Below are 18,974 nucleotides of genomic sequence, written 5' to 3'. Positions count from 1 at the left end.
AAAAAAAAATATACTGTTTATACAATTAGTCATGGCTGTCCGTGTAACTAGAGTCCTATTCTAAAATGAAAAGCCAATAATCTAACTGTCCTTCAGCAATTACCCAAGACCACTGATCCTACCATTCTTACTTTATACAACTGTGTCCATACTGCTCTCTTCTCGAATCCTCTTTAACCTTTTAATGCAGTACCAATTAAGAATAAAGAATAAAACGTACTAAGATTCACAAAGTTCTTCCCAATTTTGCTCCACATAAAAATAAAAAAAAAATGTCAGGTACGGGGAAGAGAAAAATAGATAGGAAAGAATGTAATGGTCTTACGTTTGTTATGACTTGTCACATCACTTAAGTATTCAGAAACTACTTTTAGACTGCAAGTTTTCCAGCTACTCCTATTATAGATTTCTTGAATCTCAGTCAACCAGAGATGGGGCCCATTTGTTTGGAGAATAAAAAAAAAGTACTCCAGTTGAGGAGGAGGGTCTGACTCTTTATACAAATAGACCCCATAAATGAGGAACTAAACTAACTAAATTTAAATATGAACCTGAATCTGAAAAGCAGAACAGAATGATACAAACACATGCCCTCTATAACCTTTCGTTGCAATACTGCAGTTATCCAAAAGAAGAATGACTACATCACAACTTAGTGGAATACCCCAGTACTCTTATTTTCTTACAAACCCTTTCTTCACTTTACAAGTTCCAAGCTGCATCTCAAACAAATCCTAATGAATGTTACTGGATGGAAAACAGTACATCTTTCAAAACATACTTGCCGGCAGAGCTAAATCTGTCAGTCTTACATTCATACAAATTTATTGTAAATTGCTCCATTCACGATCCCTGATGGAAAGCTGCAATAAAACAAGAAGTTTTCTATCCGCTCTCTGAATGCCTACTTTTCAATTGTGTAATTTCAGAGTTCCTGATGAAGAGCTTTACATGTAGTACCTTTATAAACACACACCAGTAAATTAGAAGCCTTTATATCCCTTTTTTCATATTTCACTCAACACGTTCTTTTCAAACACAAAGAAAATTAGTTCAACTTCAATGAGAGCTACATTCGCTACAATACATCACACTATTAATGGAGAGAGAGAGAAGGAACTACAGAAACAGACAAAAATAATCGGATACTAAGCCAGTGAGTGATCAGCAGAATCCATACATCTACATGTTACAATCTCAGCAACCATGTCACAGCTCCACACAAACTGCTCTACACAGATTATAAACAAGAGTATAAGGTACTGTAGTTGTGTTAACACTACACTTGAATACTTTTAGCTGGATGAACATATGATAAATGTGGCCTTTATTTTAAAATAACTAAAGTTATCTACAATCAACTGAAAAAAAACACTTTAATATCTGGAGCACTACTAATGTGCATTTATTGAATGCAATGATTGCCAATTACCTTTATGAGAAGTCCTTCTGGACTTACTTTTCTTCCATACCTCTGGAATGCCCAGAAGCTCCTCCTTTTAGTCATAAATAGCGACTGTCACAAGACTGGCTGGGTGAGAAATCTTACCACTTCTCTCTGTCAAAATGGAAAAAAAATTCAGGTTTTAGTGATCCCATAATGTCAGGTACACTGCAGGCGCACATTAGTTTTACATTTAGTACTATAATAACAGAACTGCACATAGTAAAAATTAAATTAGTATAAACACATGTTTGGGACTAATCTTTTGTTCCATTTGTAGAAAGTACAGCTGTACAAGAACTTACCATAATACCAGATGTCCTACTGATCACTGTCGCAGTATTCTTGACATATGGGTTTTTGCCCTTTGACATTTGGACAGGGTAACAAAGCTTTACCTTTCCGATGACGCACATCCAAATACATGACCTCAGTCCCTATGTATCATGGTATATAGGTGGACCTATGCAGGAGATCCTCAAACTATCTCCATGTCAGCAGCACAGAGACTACGGACACAGGAGACTGGTCAGCTAGGAGGGACATAGCTGGAACAAGTAAGTTACCTTTCCCCTACAAACAGAAAGTAGGTGAAAACTCATAACTTAAGGAAAGAGAAACTTTGGAGACCAAGAAGAGAAGAGGGGAAGGAGGAAAGGAAGGAAAACTGCAACAGTGATCATTAAGACATCTATTGTTATGGTTAAAAGTATTTACACAACTATACTATGTCCTCACTGAGATCACTGTTGCAATATTAACAAATCGATGATTCTCAGAGCTAGATGAGGTACAGAAAGGGTGGCTGACCAATGGAGAATGCACAGTCCAGGAGCTTCAAAGACAGAACTGGCATAACACCCTTGTTGAAAGCACCAGAAGAGGCCACTGACCAAGTAGAGTGCGCTTTTGAGCAGAAAAGCAAAGTCTTACCATAATGCGTACAGCAGAAAGAGATGGGTTTTGACATCCTTGATGCAATAGTTTGCTTTGAGATTGGCTAGCCCAGTCTGGAATCCATGAGGGGAACAAACAGCTGGTCATTTTCTCTGATGGGTTCTACTTGCTTAAAACAAAAAAACTCAGCTGCCTATGAATATCTAGAATGCAGAATTTTTTCCCCTGTTCTGAGAATTGGAGGAAAAAAAGGAAGGCAACCGAACAGCCAGACTGAGATAATTCATTTATTACCTTAAGCATGAAAGACTGCTGTGGTAGCGTTGTGGCCTCACAGTAAGACGTTGTCCTGTTAGAGTCTCAGCTAGAGTGTCTTCTGTGTGGAGACATGTGTGAATGGGCGTACCTTAGTAGAAAGTTGTGCGTCAGGGCCGGCAACTCGCAATGTAAAAATCTACTGCCAGTCATTAACGGACCAGAGTTCTGCTGTGGCGACCCCTAACCGGGAAAAGCCGAAAGACACAACCACCACCTTAGGCATGAAAGAAGAATAGTCCTACGAGTCACACTCTCCCCATGTAAAATGAGAAAGGGTGGAATACTCATGAGTGAGTGCCTGAATGTCACACAAACTGCTACCGGAGGTAAGGGCCAACAAAAGGATGGTTTTCCAGGTGAAGACTTTTAGAGTGGCAGATGCCGCTGGCTCATCTGGGGGAAATGCCAGTTTTTTTCCAGGACAAAGCTGAGATCCTAGGGAGGAGAAACAGGTTTTCTTGGCGGTTTAACATGCAAGACGCCCCTCAAGTTTGACATCCATCCTAAACATGAGAAGAGGGTCAAGAGGTAAGCAGGCATTGAGGGCAGACAGATGGGCCTTGATGGAAAAAGTAGGCCAAACCAGACTAACAGTTTGCACAAATACTTAAGGACAATGGGAACTTCTGATAAGAGTGGGTCCTAGCTGTGTTTGTAGCAACACATTTATTTACTTACATTTGTTAACTGGGTAAGTCTTTTCCACTTAGCTGTGTAAAATTTTCTGATCGTAGGTTTTAGTAAACCTACTAAGGCACCGCTTCTCTGACATGGTGGTTTAGGAATCTGAATTCCAACATTCAAAGAGTGATACAGACAGGCTAGACTGGGGTGGAGAAGCAGACTTTGCTGTGTGGCCAGATCTGGTTGCAGTGGCATCTTCTGGTGGCTTTCTTTGGACAAGTGGAGTTGGAGAGGAAATCACTGTCTTGGTCAGTAAGGGGCCAGAAGTAAAAGTTCTGGAACTTTCTTTTGGGCTTTTAGAAGGGTTCTTGGAAGCAGTGCCAGGGGGCACAAAGGAACCTCCCTGACCACTGGATAGGGAAGACGTGTCCTCCAGGCTAAGGGAGAAGGGATCCAGGCTAAGGGAGAAGGGATCCTGGTTCAGAACCAAGGAAGTTGGAGATTTACTTGGGGAAGCAAATGTGTACCCCACTGGTGTCTGTTTTGATGGCCTGTTTGTTCAGGATCCATTTGTGAGGGTCCAACAGCACATTCGCCTGGGAGGGAATGTAAGTGACTGTGAAAGTCATGATCATTTGAGTAGGCAGACACCATGCCTCCTGTGCTAACCTGCAAAAAGGATAAGACCTTGCGTCTTCCTGTTTGTTCAAATACCAGATAACTGTGGTGTTGTCGGTGCACACTAAGAATGTGCCCTGTTTTCATAGGTGGGAGAAGATCTGCAGAACTTGTAGGAGAGCTCTCATATTTCTTTCAACTTGATGTGCTCCTTCAGGAGTGGAGAAGGCCATTTAACCTACAATCAATGTCCACCCCCCATGTTCTGAGACATGTGCGTGAAGAACTTGAGTGGGAAGGGCTGGGGGAATGGAACCCCCAGTTGAGTGTGATCATTTTTACCACTAGAGCAACCCCTTTTTCAGGCAGGGTAGGAGACAGATTTCAGGTACCACTGAATTTTCCTCATGTATAGCCTGGTCAGAGGAAGCACTGGGATGGTAGCTGCAATGAAACCCAAAGCCCTGAGGATCTTCCTTGCAGTGCAATGTGTCACCAAGTGGAGTTGTTGGAAGATGGTCAGGCTGTGAACCTTTTCCTGAGGAAGAAAAACATGCATTATGCTAATGTCCAACATGCAAACCAGAAACACTAGATTTTCATTGGGTGCGAAATGCAGTGGCAGCTGTTGACTTCAAATCAAAGGGGTGCTGCAGGAGACAGCTAAATGGGTGGGGCCAACTGGAAGGGGTGTGGCCAACTAGAAAGGGGCAGAGTTATGCTAAAAACCACAAAAAATAGAAGTTAATTAAATACGCTGCCCTGGGTACCAAACCATCATTATGAGAATCCAATCAAGACAAAATGAATTGTAGAAGAAAAAAAATATTTCACTGCATTGACTACATGACAGCTTACTTCATATCTAGATTAAATTATTTTTTAAATGCCAGTCAAAATCAAGTATAAAAAAACAAGCAGCACTCAACTCAAACCACTTCTCCTTGCACTGCAGTTCTAATTATGATTTATATCCAGCTTTATAAAAGTACCAAGTAACATGCTAAAAGTAGCAATCTGTGTAATACCCCCAGTTGTAAAAATGTTTCTTATCCAAAAAAAAGACCTGCTGCCTGACATCTACTGGTTTCATGGGGAAAACAAATTAAAAAATGAACAGCAAACAAGAAACAAGCTTAAGATAAATTGCTTAAAGGATTACTGCACAGGTTATGGACCACACATGATAGATTGGCATTCTGTTTAATTTAGGGGTAAAGCCTGCAAATATGACTACAATTCTCCAATACATGTAATGAGCTTCAGAAAATACTGTAATCCTGTCCATTACAAATACTGTCATGCATTTCAATACCTAAAGCTTATACACTATCTAGTTATGTAAATATTCTCTGCATGGCAACAATAAAAAGGCTTTCAAGGTTGGTAATTCTTTAACAGTAAGTTTATTAAAGCTTACTTGCATCTTACAGTCTCAGACAAGCTTACCGGATGGTCATTAAAGCATTGCTACTTAAACAGAGCAACAAGCACTGCAGCAATAAGCATTTGCTGAATAAGAAGCATAAATCAACAATATAAAAATATGACAGAAAACCAGAACATTCTGCAAAATCAACGACCGATGAAAAGCCACTGTAGTACTTGTGTCTACCTTGGATGGGGGATAATCTGCACACTTACACTGCATAAAGTACAGTTGTGTGCACTTAATATAAATGTAGATGTTTTGAGTGTATTCACTGTTGCAGTCATCACAATTGGGTTATCTGTTTGCAGTAGCCCTCAGGTCGGCCTGATTATCAAAGGCTTGGGTCCTGCATTGGTTGCTGCCTCATCTTCCGTGACGTCAGGTAATAAGGGGTATAAAGCATGGAGCCAACGCAACTACACAAGTTTTTCTTGCCCCAGATGTCAGGTGCCCCCCTTAACGGGAAGCAATTAAATTATATATATATATATATATATATATATATATATATATATATATATATATATAAATAAACACAAGGTTATACCTCCTCAAAATAAGTCAGGGGGCTGGAGGGAGGGTAACCAGGACTGCAACAGTGAATACACTCGGACATCTACATTTATGGTAAGTGTACACAACTGTACTATGTTCTTCGTGTTTCACTGTTGCAGTCATTTGGGTAGATTCCCAAAGCTAAGTATGGGAGGAGAAATTTAGATAGCATTAGGACCAGCTACAAGGCCCTGCAAGACTGCAGTGGCAAAGCCAGTTCTGTATTTAGAGAAAAATTGGCAAATGGTAATGCTTGGTGAAAGTATGTACAGAACTCCAGGTAGCAGCTTCTAGGATGTCTCTCGTAGGGACACCTCTGAGAAAGGCTGTAGAGGTAGATGCAGCCCTGGTTGAATGGGGGTATAATCCCCTGTGGGATAGGTTTTCCATGGTGCTTATAGCAGAAATGAATGCAATGGCCTATCCATTTAGAAATGGTTTGCTTTGAAATAGCCTTCCCTTCTGCCCCTGCAGCAAATGCCACCAGCAGTTGCTCAGATTTCCTTTGAGGTTTTGTCCTGTCCAAGTAAAATCTAAGTTGTCTGTGCAGCCCGGGTTGAATGGGGGTCTAATCCCCTGTGGGATAGTTTTCCATGGTGTTTACAGCAGAAATGAATGCAATGGCCTATCCATTTAGAAATGGTTTGCTTTGAAATAGCCTTCCCTTCTCCCCTGCAGCAAATGCCACCAGCAGTTGCTCAGATTTCCTTTGAGGTTTCGTCCTGTCAAAGTAAAATCTAAGTTGTCTGTGCACATCTAAGGAGTGCAGTATCCATTCCCTTTGTTCTGTGGATTAGAAAAGAAGGTTGGCAAATATCTAAGTTGTCTGTGCACATCTAAGGAGTGCAGTATCCATTCCCTTTGTTCTGTGGATTAGAAAAGAAGGTTGGCAAATATCTAAGTTGTCTGTGCACATCTAAGGAGTGCAGTATCCATTCCCTTTGTTCTGTGGATTAGAAAAGAAGGTTGGCAAATGAAAGGACTGATTAAGAGCCACACTGGATACCACCTTGGGCATGAAAAAGGGATTAGTCCTGAGGGACACCCTGTCCACATGAAAGATGATGCAAGGCTCCACTGCCATAAGGGCCTGTAATTCGGATACCCTTCTTGCTGAAGTGATTGCTAAAAGGAAAGCCATTTTCCAGGAAAGGAATTTTAACTCTGCAGTTGCAGCTGGCTCAAAAGGAGGAAGAGAGAGTTTTTCCAATACAAAATTAAGGTCCCAGACTGGAGTTGGGGCTCTCCTGGGTGGTCTTAGGTTTTTCGCCCCTCTGAGGAACTGCTTGAGCAGTGGATGAGAAGAGAGGGGTGGTTCTGTGTTGTAATGAGCTGAAATGGCCGAGGTGTGAATTTTGATGGGAGGAAAAGTAAAGGCCCTTGTGAAGCATCACAGTTAAGTATTAAAGAATCTGAGGTAAATTGGGCGCTGCTGTGGCCATCCCTTGTGTTTGGTTCCAGGCACAGAATCGCTTCCATTTTTCAGCATAAGATTTTCTAGTACTAGGCCTCCTTGCCTCCAAAATGACATCCAACACTTGTTTACTGAGGGATGGTAACTGAGGGATTATGTAATTAGCCAGGCTGCCAGGTTCAGGGTTTGAAGCTGGGGGTGCAGAATCTGGCTCTCCTACTGAGACAGCAGAGTAGGGGTCTGAGGTAGGTGCCATGGGGCCAGCTGACGCACTGCGCAAGAGGGGGTACCAGTGCTGGCGTAGCCCGTCTGATGCAATCAGTATCATCCTTGGTTTGTCCTGTTTGACCATTAGTAGTACTTTGGAGAGGAGAGGCAGAGGAGGAAAGGCATAAACTGACAGATTTTTTCCAGCTGAAGGACAGAGCATCCACTTTCCAAGCTTGTTTGTGGGGAGTCCTTTTGCAGAATTTGTCCAATTGGTAGTTCTGGGGGGAGGCAAACAGGTCTATATCTGGGATCCCCCATTTGGGGATCAACATGTTGAAAATCTTTGGTTCCAGTTTCCACTCGTGTGGGTCCATGAGATTTCTGCTTAGTTCGTCTGCCAGTGTATTTTGTTTTCCTGGCAGGAACTGAGCCTGTAGTTGCACGTGGCAGCTCAAGGCTGTGTTCCACAGAGCCATAGCTAGTCTGCAGAGGGGGTAAGAATGGGTACCCCCCTGCTTGTTTATGCACCACATAACAGTGGTGTTGTCCGTCTTTACCATTAACTGTCCTGGAAGAATGTGGTCCTTGAAGGCTGTCAGAGCATTCTGTACAGCCAACATTTCTTTTTGATTGATATGCAGGTGCATTTCACTCGGGTTCCATTTGCCCTGAATTCACTTCCCTGCCAGTAAGTGCCCCATGCATAGTCTGATGCATCTGTTGTTAGGGATTGGGCGGCAGGGGGTAGAGTGAATGGTAGTCCCTTGTTTTGGTGGCAGGCCTCTGCCCACCAAAGGAATTCTAACCATAGGCAAGGTATGATACAAATCATTGCTTCTAGATCCTGAGAATGTTGACACCATAGGTTTTTTAGATACCATTGTAGTTTCTTCATATGCAGTCTTGCATATGGAATTAGAATGCACGAGGCCATGAACCCAAAGTCTTGCAGTATTTGCCTTGCAGATAACAGGGTTTTTGTGGCCACTAGTTTGAAGTAAGTTGTCAAATTAATTTGCTTCTCTGGCGTGAGGAAACCATCTGGGAAGTTGTGTTCAAGCTTGCTCCCAGGAATATAATTTGTTGACAGGGTACCAGATGCGATTTCTTTTCGTTTAAGATGTACCCCAGACAAGTTAACACCTTTTGTACAAATGCCAGAGGATTCAGAAGTTTGTCCTGGCTTTCTGCCTGAATTAGACAATCGTCCAGGTATGGATATATTTGAATATTTCTTTGCCTGCAAAATGCAATGACTGGAGCTAGGCACTTTGCCTTTTCTACTGCGCCCAGGGTATTCACTAAGGGCAGTGCAGAGAACTGCTAGTGCATGCAACCTACTATGAAGCGTAGGTATTTTCTGCAAGATTCCCGGATGGAAATGTGCAGGTAGGCTTCCTTTAAATCCAGAGTTGCCAACCAGGCATCTTTGCATATCACGGGAAGCAACTGATGAACAGTTAGCATCTTGAATTTTGGAATCACCAAAAAGGTGTTTAGGATAGACAGGTCCAAGGATAGGACGCCATGAGTGGTCTCTTCTGGGTACCAGGAAAAGTCTAGAGTAGAAACCTTGTCCCTTTTCCTCTTCTGGTACAATCTGAATAGCCTTTAATCCTAAGACACAGAGTACTTGGTTTTGAGCCTCTGCCCACTGATTTGGGGGTAGCTCTGGCCAACCGTTTGGGGTTGGTAACGTGTGGAAGTGAAATCTGTATCCTTGGGAAACTATGTTTAAAACCCATTTGTCCTGGGTAAGGAGTTCCCAGTTTTTTGCTTGCAGAGCAACCTTTCCCCCTAAAGGAGCAGTCAGTTGAGAAGTGCTTGGAAGTTTTAAAGTTAAGTCATTGAGACAGCTTACCATGTGGGGGTGGGGGTATTACTACTCCCTGATTTGAAAGTGGGAGCCCCCCACTGCTTAGTCTTGTGCGTACCTTGGGACTGAAGCCAGAGTGTTCTGCTGGTTCTGGGTTTGGACTGAGAAGGCAGGAAAAGGACAAATTCTTAGAGGGCCAATTGCCTACTAAAGCTTGGAGGCTGTATTTGCAGGAAATATTTAACAGTTTGCATAGATTTAGCTTTTTCCTCCATCTTAAGTACTTCTGCTTTGTTGCCAAAGAGGCGGTCCTGGTTTAAGGGAGCATCCAGCAATTTAGCTTTAACATGATCTGGTAAAGATTGCTCCTTAAGCCAAGCATGCCTTCTAAGTACAGACCCAGTGACAGCAGCCCTGAAAGATGCCTCTAGTGAATCAAAACCACATTGTAAAGTATGTTTTCCAACCTGTTCAGCAGAATGCATTAAATCCTGCAAATCCTTATTTTCAGCACAGTCAGGAATCAACATCATTTTCTGTTTAAGCAATCCAATAATATGCTGCTGATACTTGAACATATGAAACTGGCAGTTTAAGGCCCTATTGGTCAAGGTTGCAGAAGTGTATACCTTCTTACTCCATCTATCCAGCGCCCTGGAATCTCTATCAGAGGGGATAGGATTTTTTGCAGTAGTAGCCTTAATGCCCTTGGGTCTCTGTGAAATGGTCTCAGGATCCGCAATAGGAATTTTAGAGGAACTTGTGAGAATCAGGAACCCTGTAATATCTATCTGGTTTTCTGGGAGCAGGAGGCAAGAGGTCCGGGGCCAAGCTAGACTCCGAAAAGGCATCAACAACAATGTCCAGTACAGGGAGGATAGCTAAAGGCCTGTGTTGGGGTAGGAGTAAGAAATCCCCAAGCCTCTTTTTAGAATCAGAGTAATCCTGGCTTTCCCAGCGAAACTGCTCCCTAACAGTATGCAAGGTTTCACCAAAAGAGAAATCCTCTGGAGGGGAAGCAGAGGGAATAGAGCCCTCTGCATCAGAATCCTCATAGGTAGAGGAGGGTAAATCCTGGTCAGAGGAAACAGAAATTTCAGAATCCTGATCAGAAGAATCATAAGCAAATTCAGTCCTAGGTCTCTTAGAGGAGGAAGGTTGGCTTCCCCTGATTAAAGTAATAAGGTCTTCAGCCATTCTTATCATTTGTTTTTTAGGCATAGAGTCCTGACCATGTGGTCTGGGCGTCTGTTTTCTAGGCATGGATCGAGTTTTAGGCCTTGAGGAAGAAGACTGCGTCTGTTTAATATGCACCCTCAGAAGCCGGTGCCTGCACAGCGACTCCGGACCCATCCAAGGTAGAGACATCTGCAGGTTCCACAGTTGAAGCATCTCACGGCATACTGGACTCCGAATGGGTCTCAATAGAGGCCTGCAAATCTGAAGTAGCGGGTATCAGGGGCTGTGAAAGCGCCTCACTGAGTACCGGCGAACTGGCGACTAGCTTAGGAGAAGCATCGGTGGCAGCTTTGGACCTAGGCAGCCTGTCTTTATCTTTGCATTTTTTCGGAATGTCAATAGTCTGGTGGCTTACCAAAGCCATATATGGGCAATTGAACAGAGTACCAAAATATTTAGAAGCTAAATTATACCAACAACAAATAGTTAGTTGTTTAAATAAGGCACAAATCCAACAGCGAGGTACGTCGTGGTCAGGGCCTAGGCAAGGAATACAGTACGAATGAAAATCTTTATGAGGTATTTGCTTTCCACAAGAAATACAATTATTGACTTTTACTGACATCAGTTTAGAGCAAGAAAAAAAAAAAGTTTCCCCAATGGGGTACTTAGCTTTAGTTGAAAACTTCGGTTCTGAAACTCAAAAACAAAAATTTCAGGAGTCGGCCGACAGGCACTTGCGAACTGGTTCTGCTTCGGGCACCGCACAGCAAGAAAGACTGATGTAATGGCGTCAGCTGCATGCTTTATACCCCTGACTACCTGACGTCATGGAAGATGAGACAGCAACCGACGCAGGACCCAAGACTTTGGTAATCAGGCCAACTGAGGGCTACTGCAAGCAGATAACCCAAATGTGATGACTGCAACAGTGAAACACGAAGAACATCTGCCCAATTCAGAACATTTCCATCGCAAGTCTACTCAAACATCTACAATCCACCAATATCAATAAATATGCACAATCGCTGCAAAATATACTGTGGGCAGGGCCGGTGTTAGCATTTTGGGGGCCCCCAGCAAATGTCAAGTTGGGGGGCCCCGTAGGCACTTCCAGTATAAGTATCATCCTGTCAATGCCACCCCTCCTATGAAACCTTTTAGTTTGCACTGCAAACATTTAGGAGTAGCACACACAGACAGACCTGTAGCGACAAGCTTTTACAATACAACAGGCCTATATAACACACTTTGCTGTGCAACAAAGGGACACTTGCAGTTACTGGCATTTAGTTGCAACAATGATACATTACATTAACTCTATGTACAGGTCTGGACTTAAATGAACTGATGACTTGACATACTGTTTAAACACCCCCCCCCCCCCCGCATACCCTCTAGTCCTCTACTTTGATCCATCCCCCTTTGGGCTCCCCATACCATGCACATTACAGTTTTCTTCCTTTGCTCACATTTTGCCTTAATCTCAGCTTTTTCAAGAAACCATAACTTTCTATATGCTCTGAAGTGCATTTTAAAGTTTTTTTTTTCTTTTTACACAATCTGTTCATCCAATAATGGCTTGAACAGAAATTATGATTAAGGAAAGAAATTTGGTGCTGCTGTTCATCTTCAGTTGTTCTTACATCCTTTCAACAGACCTTTCCTGACCAAGATACATAGCAATAACCATTTAGGAAATAACCCAGATAAGCCAGGGCTCATGGCGCCATAGGTTTACAGATGGGTCTGCCTTGAATTTTAGAACAATTTTCTTCAGCATTTTACTCCAGTGGTGACCTAAACAAAAATCATGAAAAAGAAAATAATTTCAGTCTTATTTTATTTCTTTCAAAGAAGACATAAGCTGTGCCCAAGGCTTAATGTACACTAAGGCACTGTACGAGCACATCCACTCATGCATGAATCGTGCCATCCCAAATAGAACCAAAATGCTCTCATCCAAAAAAAGGAAGCCAATCTGGTGGTCCCCTGCCATAAACAAACTTTACAACAAAAGGAAGAAACTTTTGCAGAAAAGAGGAAAATCCCAGGACGCAAAAAACTCCCTTACTAGCCTCAGTAAGAAACTGAGATGCCTCATAAAATCCTCCAAAGCTAGTTACGAAAATAAAATTGCCAAAGATTCCAAAGACAACCACAAAGCATTCTATAACTATGTCAAGAATCTAAATGGCAATGCTCAGATCTGCTCTGAGCTAAAACAGAATGGCATTAAATATACTGATCCGAAGGATATTGCCAATATCCTGGCAGATCGATTCAGTGCCAACTTCACCCCCTCTCACCCCCTAAATGGCCCATCTCAATACCGGAAGATTGCCAAATTCCAGTAATAACGGCCACACAGGTACAAACGCACTCTCTAAAGCCAAGAATACAGCATCCATGGGACCAGATGACATCCTGGGCTGTGTACTACATGAACTACAATATGAACTGGCACCTCACCTAAGTGTCATGTTTAATCATAGCTTCACCTCAGGTTTCGTGCCCACTGAGTGGCAGAGCTACAGTTATCCCAATCCACAAGGGGGGATCCACCTTGGATCCCGGAAACTACCATCCCATCAGTCTGACAAGCCTCATCTGCAAGGCCATGGAGCGTATTATCATGGAACTTATAAACAAAGACATTGGCAACCTTCAAACACTGGACCCCACCCAGTTTGGGTTTGTGAAGGGCCGATCTTGTCTCCTGAACCTGAATGACTTCTTTGAATCAGTCTCCAGAGCCATGGACAAGGGTAAGGTGGTCCACACAGCCTATCTAGACCTTGCCAAGGCCTTTGACACCATCCCCCACTCTGGAATCATAGATAAACTTACTAAGTTGGGCATTAATCCCTATGTCACCCAATGGGTTGCTAAATGGCTTACTGATAGAACCCACACTGTAAAAGTAGCCGACTCCAAATCCAGCTCCAGACAAGTGACAAGTGGAGTACCTCAGGGTTCAGTCCTGGGGCGCTCTTGTTTGGCATCTACTTCTCTGAAGTACAGGTCAACACTAAGGGACTCTGGCTAACAAAGTTTGCAGATGACTGCAAACTGGGAGCCATTATTGAATCCCCAAATTATGTGGATACTCTACAAAAGGGCCTTACAGAAACAGATGCTTGGTGCCAGAGCCATGGGCTCAAGCTCAATGCCAAGAAATGTATTGTTATCCCCTTTGGGGAAAAACATGTATCCATGAATTACCATATAGGTGGCAGTACACTAAACACAGAAAGTGTGATAAGAGACTTAGGGACACAGGTGGACAGTGGTCTCACCTTCGATAACCACATCGCCACAACAGTCAGGAAATCCTTCTATGTGGCACACCTCATCACGAAGGGCTTTTCATCCAGAAAAAAGGAGGTCATTGTCCCACTGTACTCATCCCTCATTAGACCCATTATAGAATACAACGCCCCATTTGGTATGTACCTCTCAAGACATCTGCAACAACTGGAAAGGCCTCAGAAATACCTCACTAAAAGAATCACAGGCCTAAAGCAGATGCCCTACGCTGACCGCCTTAAAAAACTCCAGCTATACTCTGTCGCATATCGTCTACTCAGAGGCGATCTCTGCTTAACATACAAGGCCATGTCAAGCCCAGAGCTGTTGGACATGCTACACTTAAAGAAATCCCAATCCCTCAGAGCTACACGCTCCAGGGATCTAAACCTTGTCATCACAATAAACAAAACATGCTGGAGGGATAGGTTCCTGACCCAGAGATTCCCCAGACTCTGGAATAGATTGCCCATACATGTCAAGCAGAGTGCCTCTTCGCACCTCTTCAAGAGGAACCTTGACGATTGGATGGGAGAAAGGAAATTCACCCCAGGGATCACGTCAGTCGCCCTGCAAGACAGGGGTCCAGGAAAGTAAATAATGTGGGAAGAAATAGCCAGGGAATTGTTATGGCTAGGCTTGTATAGGCCCTAGGGCTGATAGCCTAGTACCAACCTATGAACCAAAGCTGACATAATAGCTCACAATAAACTAGCACGCCAGTTGCTGTGAGGATACACAGACCATATCTGAGAATACTGCCCGCCTCCTTAACCTCCTCCCACAAAATGCAGTCGCTGCCTATGCATCCCTCTGGTGTTAGATTGGGATGAAAGCAGAGGTTCAAATTGCCTTAGTCATGTATTTCAAGTGACTGCTGACATACATATACATAGCATGCCTCCCCACCCCTAACCCTCAAAGTCAGCCCCCTGTATATGTGCCTCTGTGATTGTGAGAATGACTTCAGTAATATATTTTATTTGTTGCTCCTAGAGAATACACCACCCCTACACAAGCTATAGTAACACCTGCTTTTTACACATATGAGGTCTGCGAGAAAAATAAACAAACATTGACCACACTGTCCTCGGCTCAAACATGAACTATAATGACTTCATGTGCACACCTCTAAGGTTTGACTGTGACGAAAATTAAAGTTGTAATAGACACACTATCCCCAGCCCCCCATAAACTAAAGCAGCTTTTTGTACACACACATTTGAGCAGGGCTGGTTCTAGAATGGGTGTGGTTGAAACCAGAGACTAATATAAACTTTATCCTAAAAGGGTCATATCTCAGCACTGTTCAGGTTAAACAGCTCAGTGAGAAAATTGATACATTTTTTCTCCTCATTTTTCTTCAACCAGCAACAGCTTTTGTGGGGGTCCCCACAGAGTCAAGGATAATTAAAGGAGTCCCCAGTATCCATTTATACAGTCTGTTGAGTGGGAGGCCTCCAGACTCCAAGAAGATCTAAGTGTCTGAATGTTCTGTGATATATTTTATGTCTTACATTTGAAATATAATTACTTGTAAATTGTTTTACTGATATCCAGAATAATGTCTGTGTCCTGGCATTATTGGGTGTGTGCACAGATAAAAATCAGTTTTACACACACACACACACACACACACACACACACACACACACACACACACACACACACACACACACACTCCATAGCAGTACTAGTTTTGCACTTATTTCACCAAACAGCAATACATTGTGCAACACTGGTACTGCCACACCAGATCAGTTACTGCTGTTTAGCAGTTGTCAAACAGCAGCAAGGGTAAGTCATTTTATTTATCTCAGTGAGGAGTAATGTATACCTGTCACTGCCCCTGATTTCACATACCTGTCACTGCCCGATTTCACATACCTGTCACTGCCCGATTTCACATACCCGTCACTGCCCGATTTCACATACCCGTCACTGCCCGATTTCACATACCTGTCACTGCCCGATTTCACATACCCATCACTGCCCCTGATTTCACATACCCATCACTGCCCCCGATTTCACAGACGTTCCCTGATTTTGTTCATACTTTTGCTTTGTCCTTCGTAAAAAGTTTGATTTGCTGGGAAATCATTCAGGGATTACAGCCAATCAATCCAGACATCTAAGTTTTAGACTTGTTTTCCAAAAATACGTGCTGATGTAAAAGGTGTTATTCTGTCAACTTAAGCTAATTAGAGTAATATTTAAAATGTAGTCCTGATTCTGACCCTTTATTATTTTTGGGATTGCACTGAATTCTGAAATTGAGAGTTATAGTATCTGGTGTTTTGCTTTATTTATAAAACTCTCTGAAAAAGAAAACCATCCCTGATGATCAGAAGTATCAGCTCTTCTTAAATCCAAAATTTATACTGAGATAAGTCACTCTGGGCTGCTGATCTCTCCAGTGCTTACCTTGTTCAAGTTCTTTATCATCTTTATCCTAACAGGGTCATATCACAGCCCTGTTCAGGTTAAAAAGCCTAATTAGTAAATAAATACATTTCCTCATTTTTCGCCAACCAGCAGCAGGTTTTGTGGGGCCCCCACACAGTCAAGAATGATTATGCCCCCCCCTGCAGTCACAGGTATAGCAGGGACATTAACTAACATAGCCAGCTTTTAGTGGAGAAAATGTCCAACAGCAAGATTTAACTAAGTCAGGGGCACTATGTCAGTGGTAAAATATTTAATGGTATTCTGTTGCCGGTTACTTGACAAAACACTTACTAAAACCAGAAATATTTTTGAATTTTAAAGGAGATACAAGTAAGAGTTATTACCCATGTGGTTTATTAAGTATACAATAATGCTGTACTAGCTTTTGTTGGTTTGACAGGCATGTTACAAAGTATCAGGATAAGATAACTTGCTGTGGTTGGGGTTCGCTGGTGCCTAAAGCCAGTTATGACTGTGGGAGTAGAACCCACAGCCTTCTGCATCAAAAGCAAGTACACTACCAGCTGTGCTATTAACAATGTAAGCAGATTCAGCATAAGCAGCACTAAACTTCTCTTCAAGCTCTCAGCTCCTTGTAAAATCTACTCGATTCTCAACTTTATCTGTCAACTTTGAAGCACAAGAAATTTGGAAAAAGCCAACATTTATTGGGGGGGAACTAAAGCCCCAAAACTAGGGACACGTTTTAAACATTGCTTGTATAATCTTGAAAAGTTGCTAGAATAAAATGCTGCATTACCACCATGCATTTCACTACCATGGCTTGAACCCAGGACCCTGTGCACTATAATCAGAACATACCAGTATACCAAATCAGCTGTTTCTTGAAAGACAGACTGAAACTTAAATGGCTATCATTTACTGAATTAATTTCTCACCACAGCTCTCAACCTCTTGGCACAAAACACCTAGACAAAGCCAATAATGGGGGAATACTGCCCCAAACATATTCAGTGAATTAATTTCAAACCATAGCTGTCAACCTCTTAGCACAAAAAACCCTGACAAAAGCCCCTAATAGGGGAATACAGCCCCAAAAATAGGGACAATTTTCAAATATTGATCACATAAACAGAAAATTGCTAGAATAAAAGGTTTTGTGTTACCATGTACTTTCTGAAGAATATGAAGTCTGAAATTCAAATGCCAGTTATCATATAGTGAATTCAAAAACCTGAAAACCACAGACGTTATGAGGAATAGAACAAAAATATGAGGGAAAATTTTCACAAGTGGTGGTGGGTAGAGAAGCTAAGCTGTACCTACCTACTTGCCAAGGCTCACACACACAAAGTCAACCTATTGGATATCTTTTGGTGGTGGGAGGAAACTGGATTAGTCAGACAAAATCCATGTGAACCCAGAGAGGATACACAGACTGTGCAAAAAAGTCAGGCCAACGTGGAGAATATTTTGCCATGAGGCAACAATGCTACCCACTATATATATATATATATATATATATATATATATATATATATATATATATATATACCTGCTTTCAAGGGCAAAATTAAAACTGTCTCCACATTTAAGCAGGTTATTATACACAATTCCCAAAACAAAGTGTTAGACTGACTTATCTTAATTTTCTTGTATTGTCTCTCCACTGTCGCCCATGTTTAAATTTGCACATGCTATATAATTCAGGCAGTAGTACAACAGATAGTAAAACATATAATCATACTTTCTGTCCATATTACGCTTGAAACATTGAAGCATCATGTTAAATGAATAAAAACATGCATATACAACCTTTTTTTATAAAAGGCATAGTAAAGAAATAACTCACATTTTTTTATTCCCTGACTGCAGAGCCAACATTACCCTAGCTCTCTGGAGTCATTTTATGGCTGCTGAAGCTGCCTTTTGCATTTACTGCATTCTATATTTAAAGGTGTGGCTGGGCAACCATTCACCTAGTTGAGTTTGTAACCCCACTCACAATCCAAGGCTTGCATCATTAAAGGTTTTAACCTCCTGTTAAAATCTTGAAAAAAGGTTGCAGATGTTATTCTGAATGTCAGCTTCTTTGCATTACTTTCATGCACATCTGCCAGAAATTGAGGTATTTTTAATGCTTCTAAACTGAAAGGTAATTTTGAAAAAAAAAGACATTTCCTGTTTTGTGGATTTTAATTGGTTTCCACAAAAGAGAAAAAGTTGTTTATGTAAATAAAAGATCTCTAGTTGTACCCATCTGTGTCAAAATTGATGGGCTGCCACCACAAGATCTGGTCAAATGTCATATGTGGTCTTGTAATTTTAATATGGATTACATGAAGGTCTGTCCATAATACAAACCTATCATTTACAGTTGAAACCCAGTTTATCGCATCTTCTTTCTCTACACCTACAATCCCTCAGATATTCTTTTTCTGAGCCTTGTCCACTTGGTCAGTTTGCTTGGCTTCTATCACTTCCACATTCTCCTCCAAAATTGCGACTTGCTCCTTCAGTGTCTTGCGTACTTGTTGGAAGGTCAAATGGAGTTCAAATGGTCATTTAGTATCTTGCCAAATTTTATGAATACTTTAGCCATAAATCATCTAGCTTGTTTTTTGAATTTCACTCAAAATCATCCCTTTGTCATATCACACACGAACACACACACACCTCCATTCAAGTTCTCATAAAAAAAAAGAAACCAACCTCCGTTCTCTCATATTAAAAAAAAAAAAAAAAAAAA

At 41.9% G+C, this 18,974-nt stretch overlaps 1 protein-coding gene across 1 annotated transcript in view; it reads right to left on the bottom strand.

Annotated features, from left to right (window-relative positions):
- Positions 1 to 18,974, bottom strand: part of SLC35F5 (solute carrier family 35 member F5) — a 1,937,586-nt gene that overhangs the window by 1,733,290 nt on the left and 185,322 nt on the right. Inside the window, exon 2 of the mRNA XM_044074930.1 lies at positions 1,433 to 1,558. Coding sequence (XP_043930865.1) covers positions 1,433 to 1,507 — 75 coding nt within the window. The 5' untranslated portion in view covers positions 1,508 to 1,558. The remainder of the gene's footprint in view (positions 1 to 1,432; positions 1,559 to 18,974) is intronic.

Source organism: Protopterus annectens, chromosome 6.part0 (assembly GCF_019279795.1).
Source record: "Protopterus annectens isolate FY-2018-M chromosome 6.part0, PAN1.0, whole genome shotgun sequence".
In the NCBI taxonomy this organism is placed as follows: Eukaryota; Metazoa; Chordata; order Ceratodontiformes; family Protopteridae; genus Protopterus; species Protopterus annectens.
Note: the sequence above shows the minus strand (reverse complement) of the source record. Positions and strands in the feature narration are given on the sequence as shown.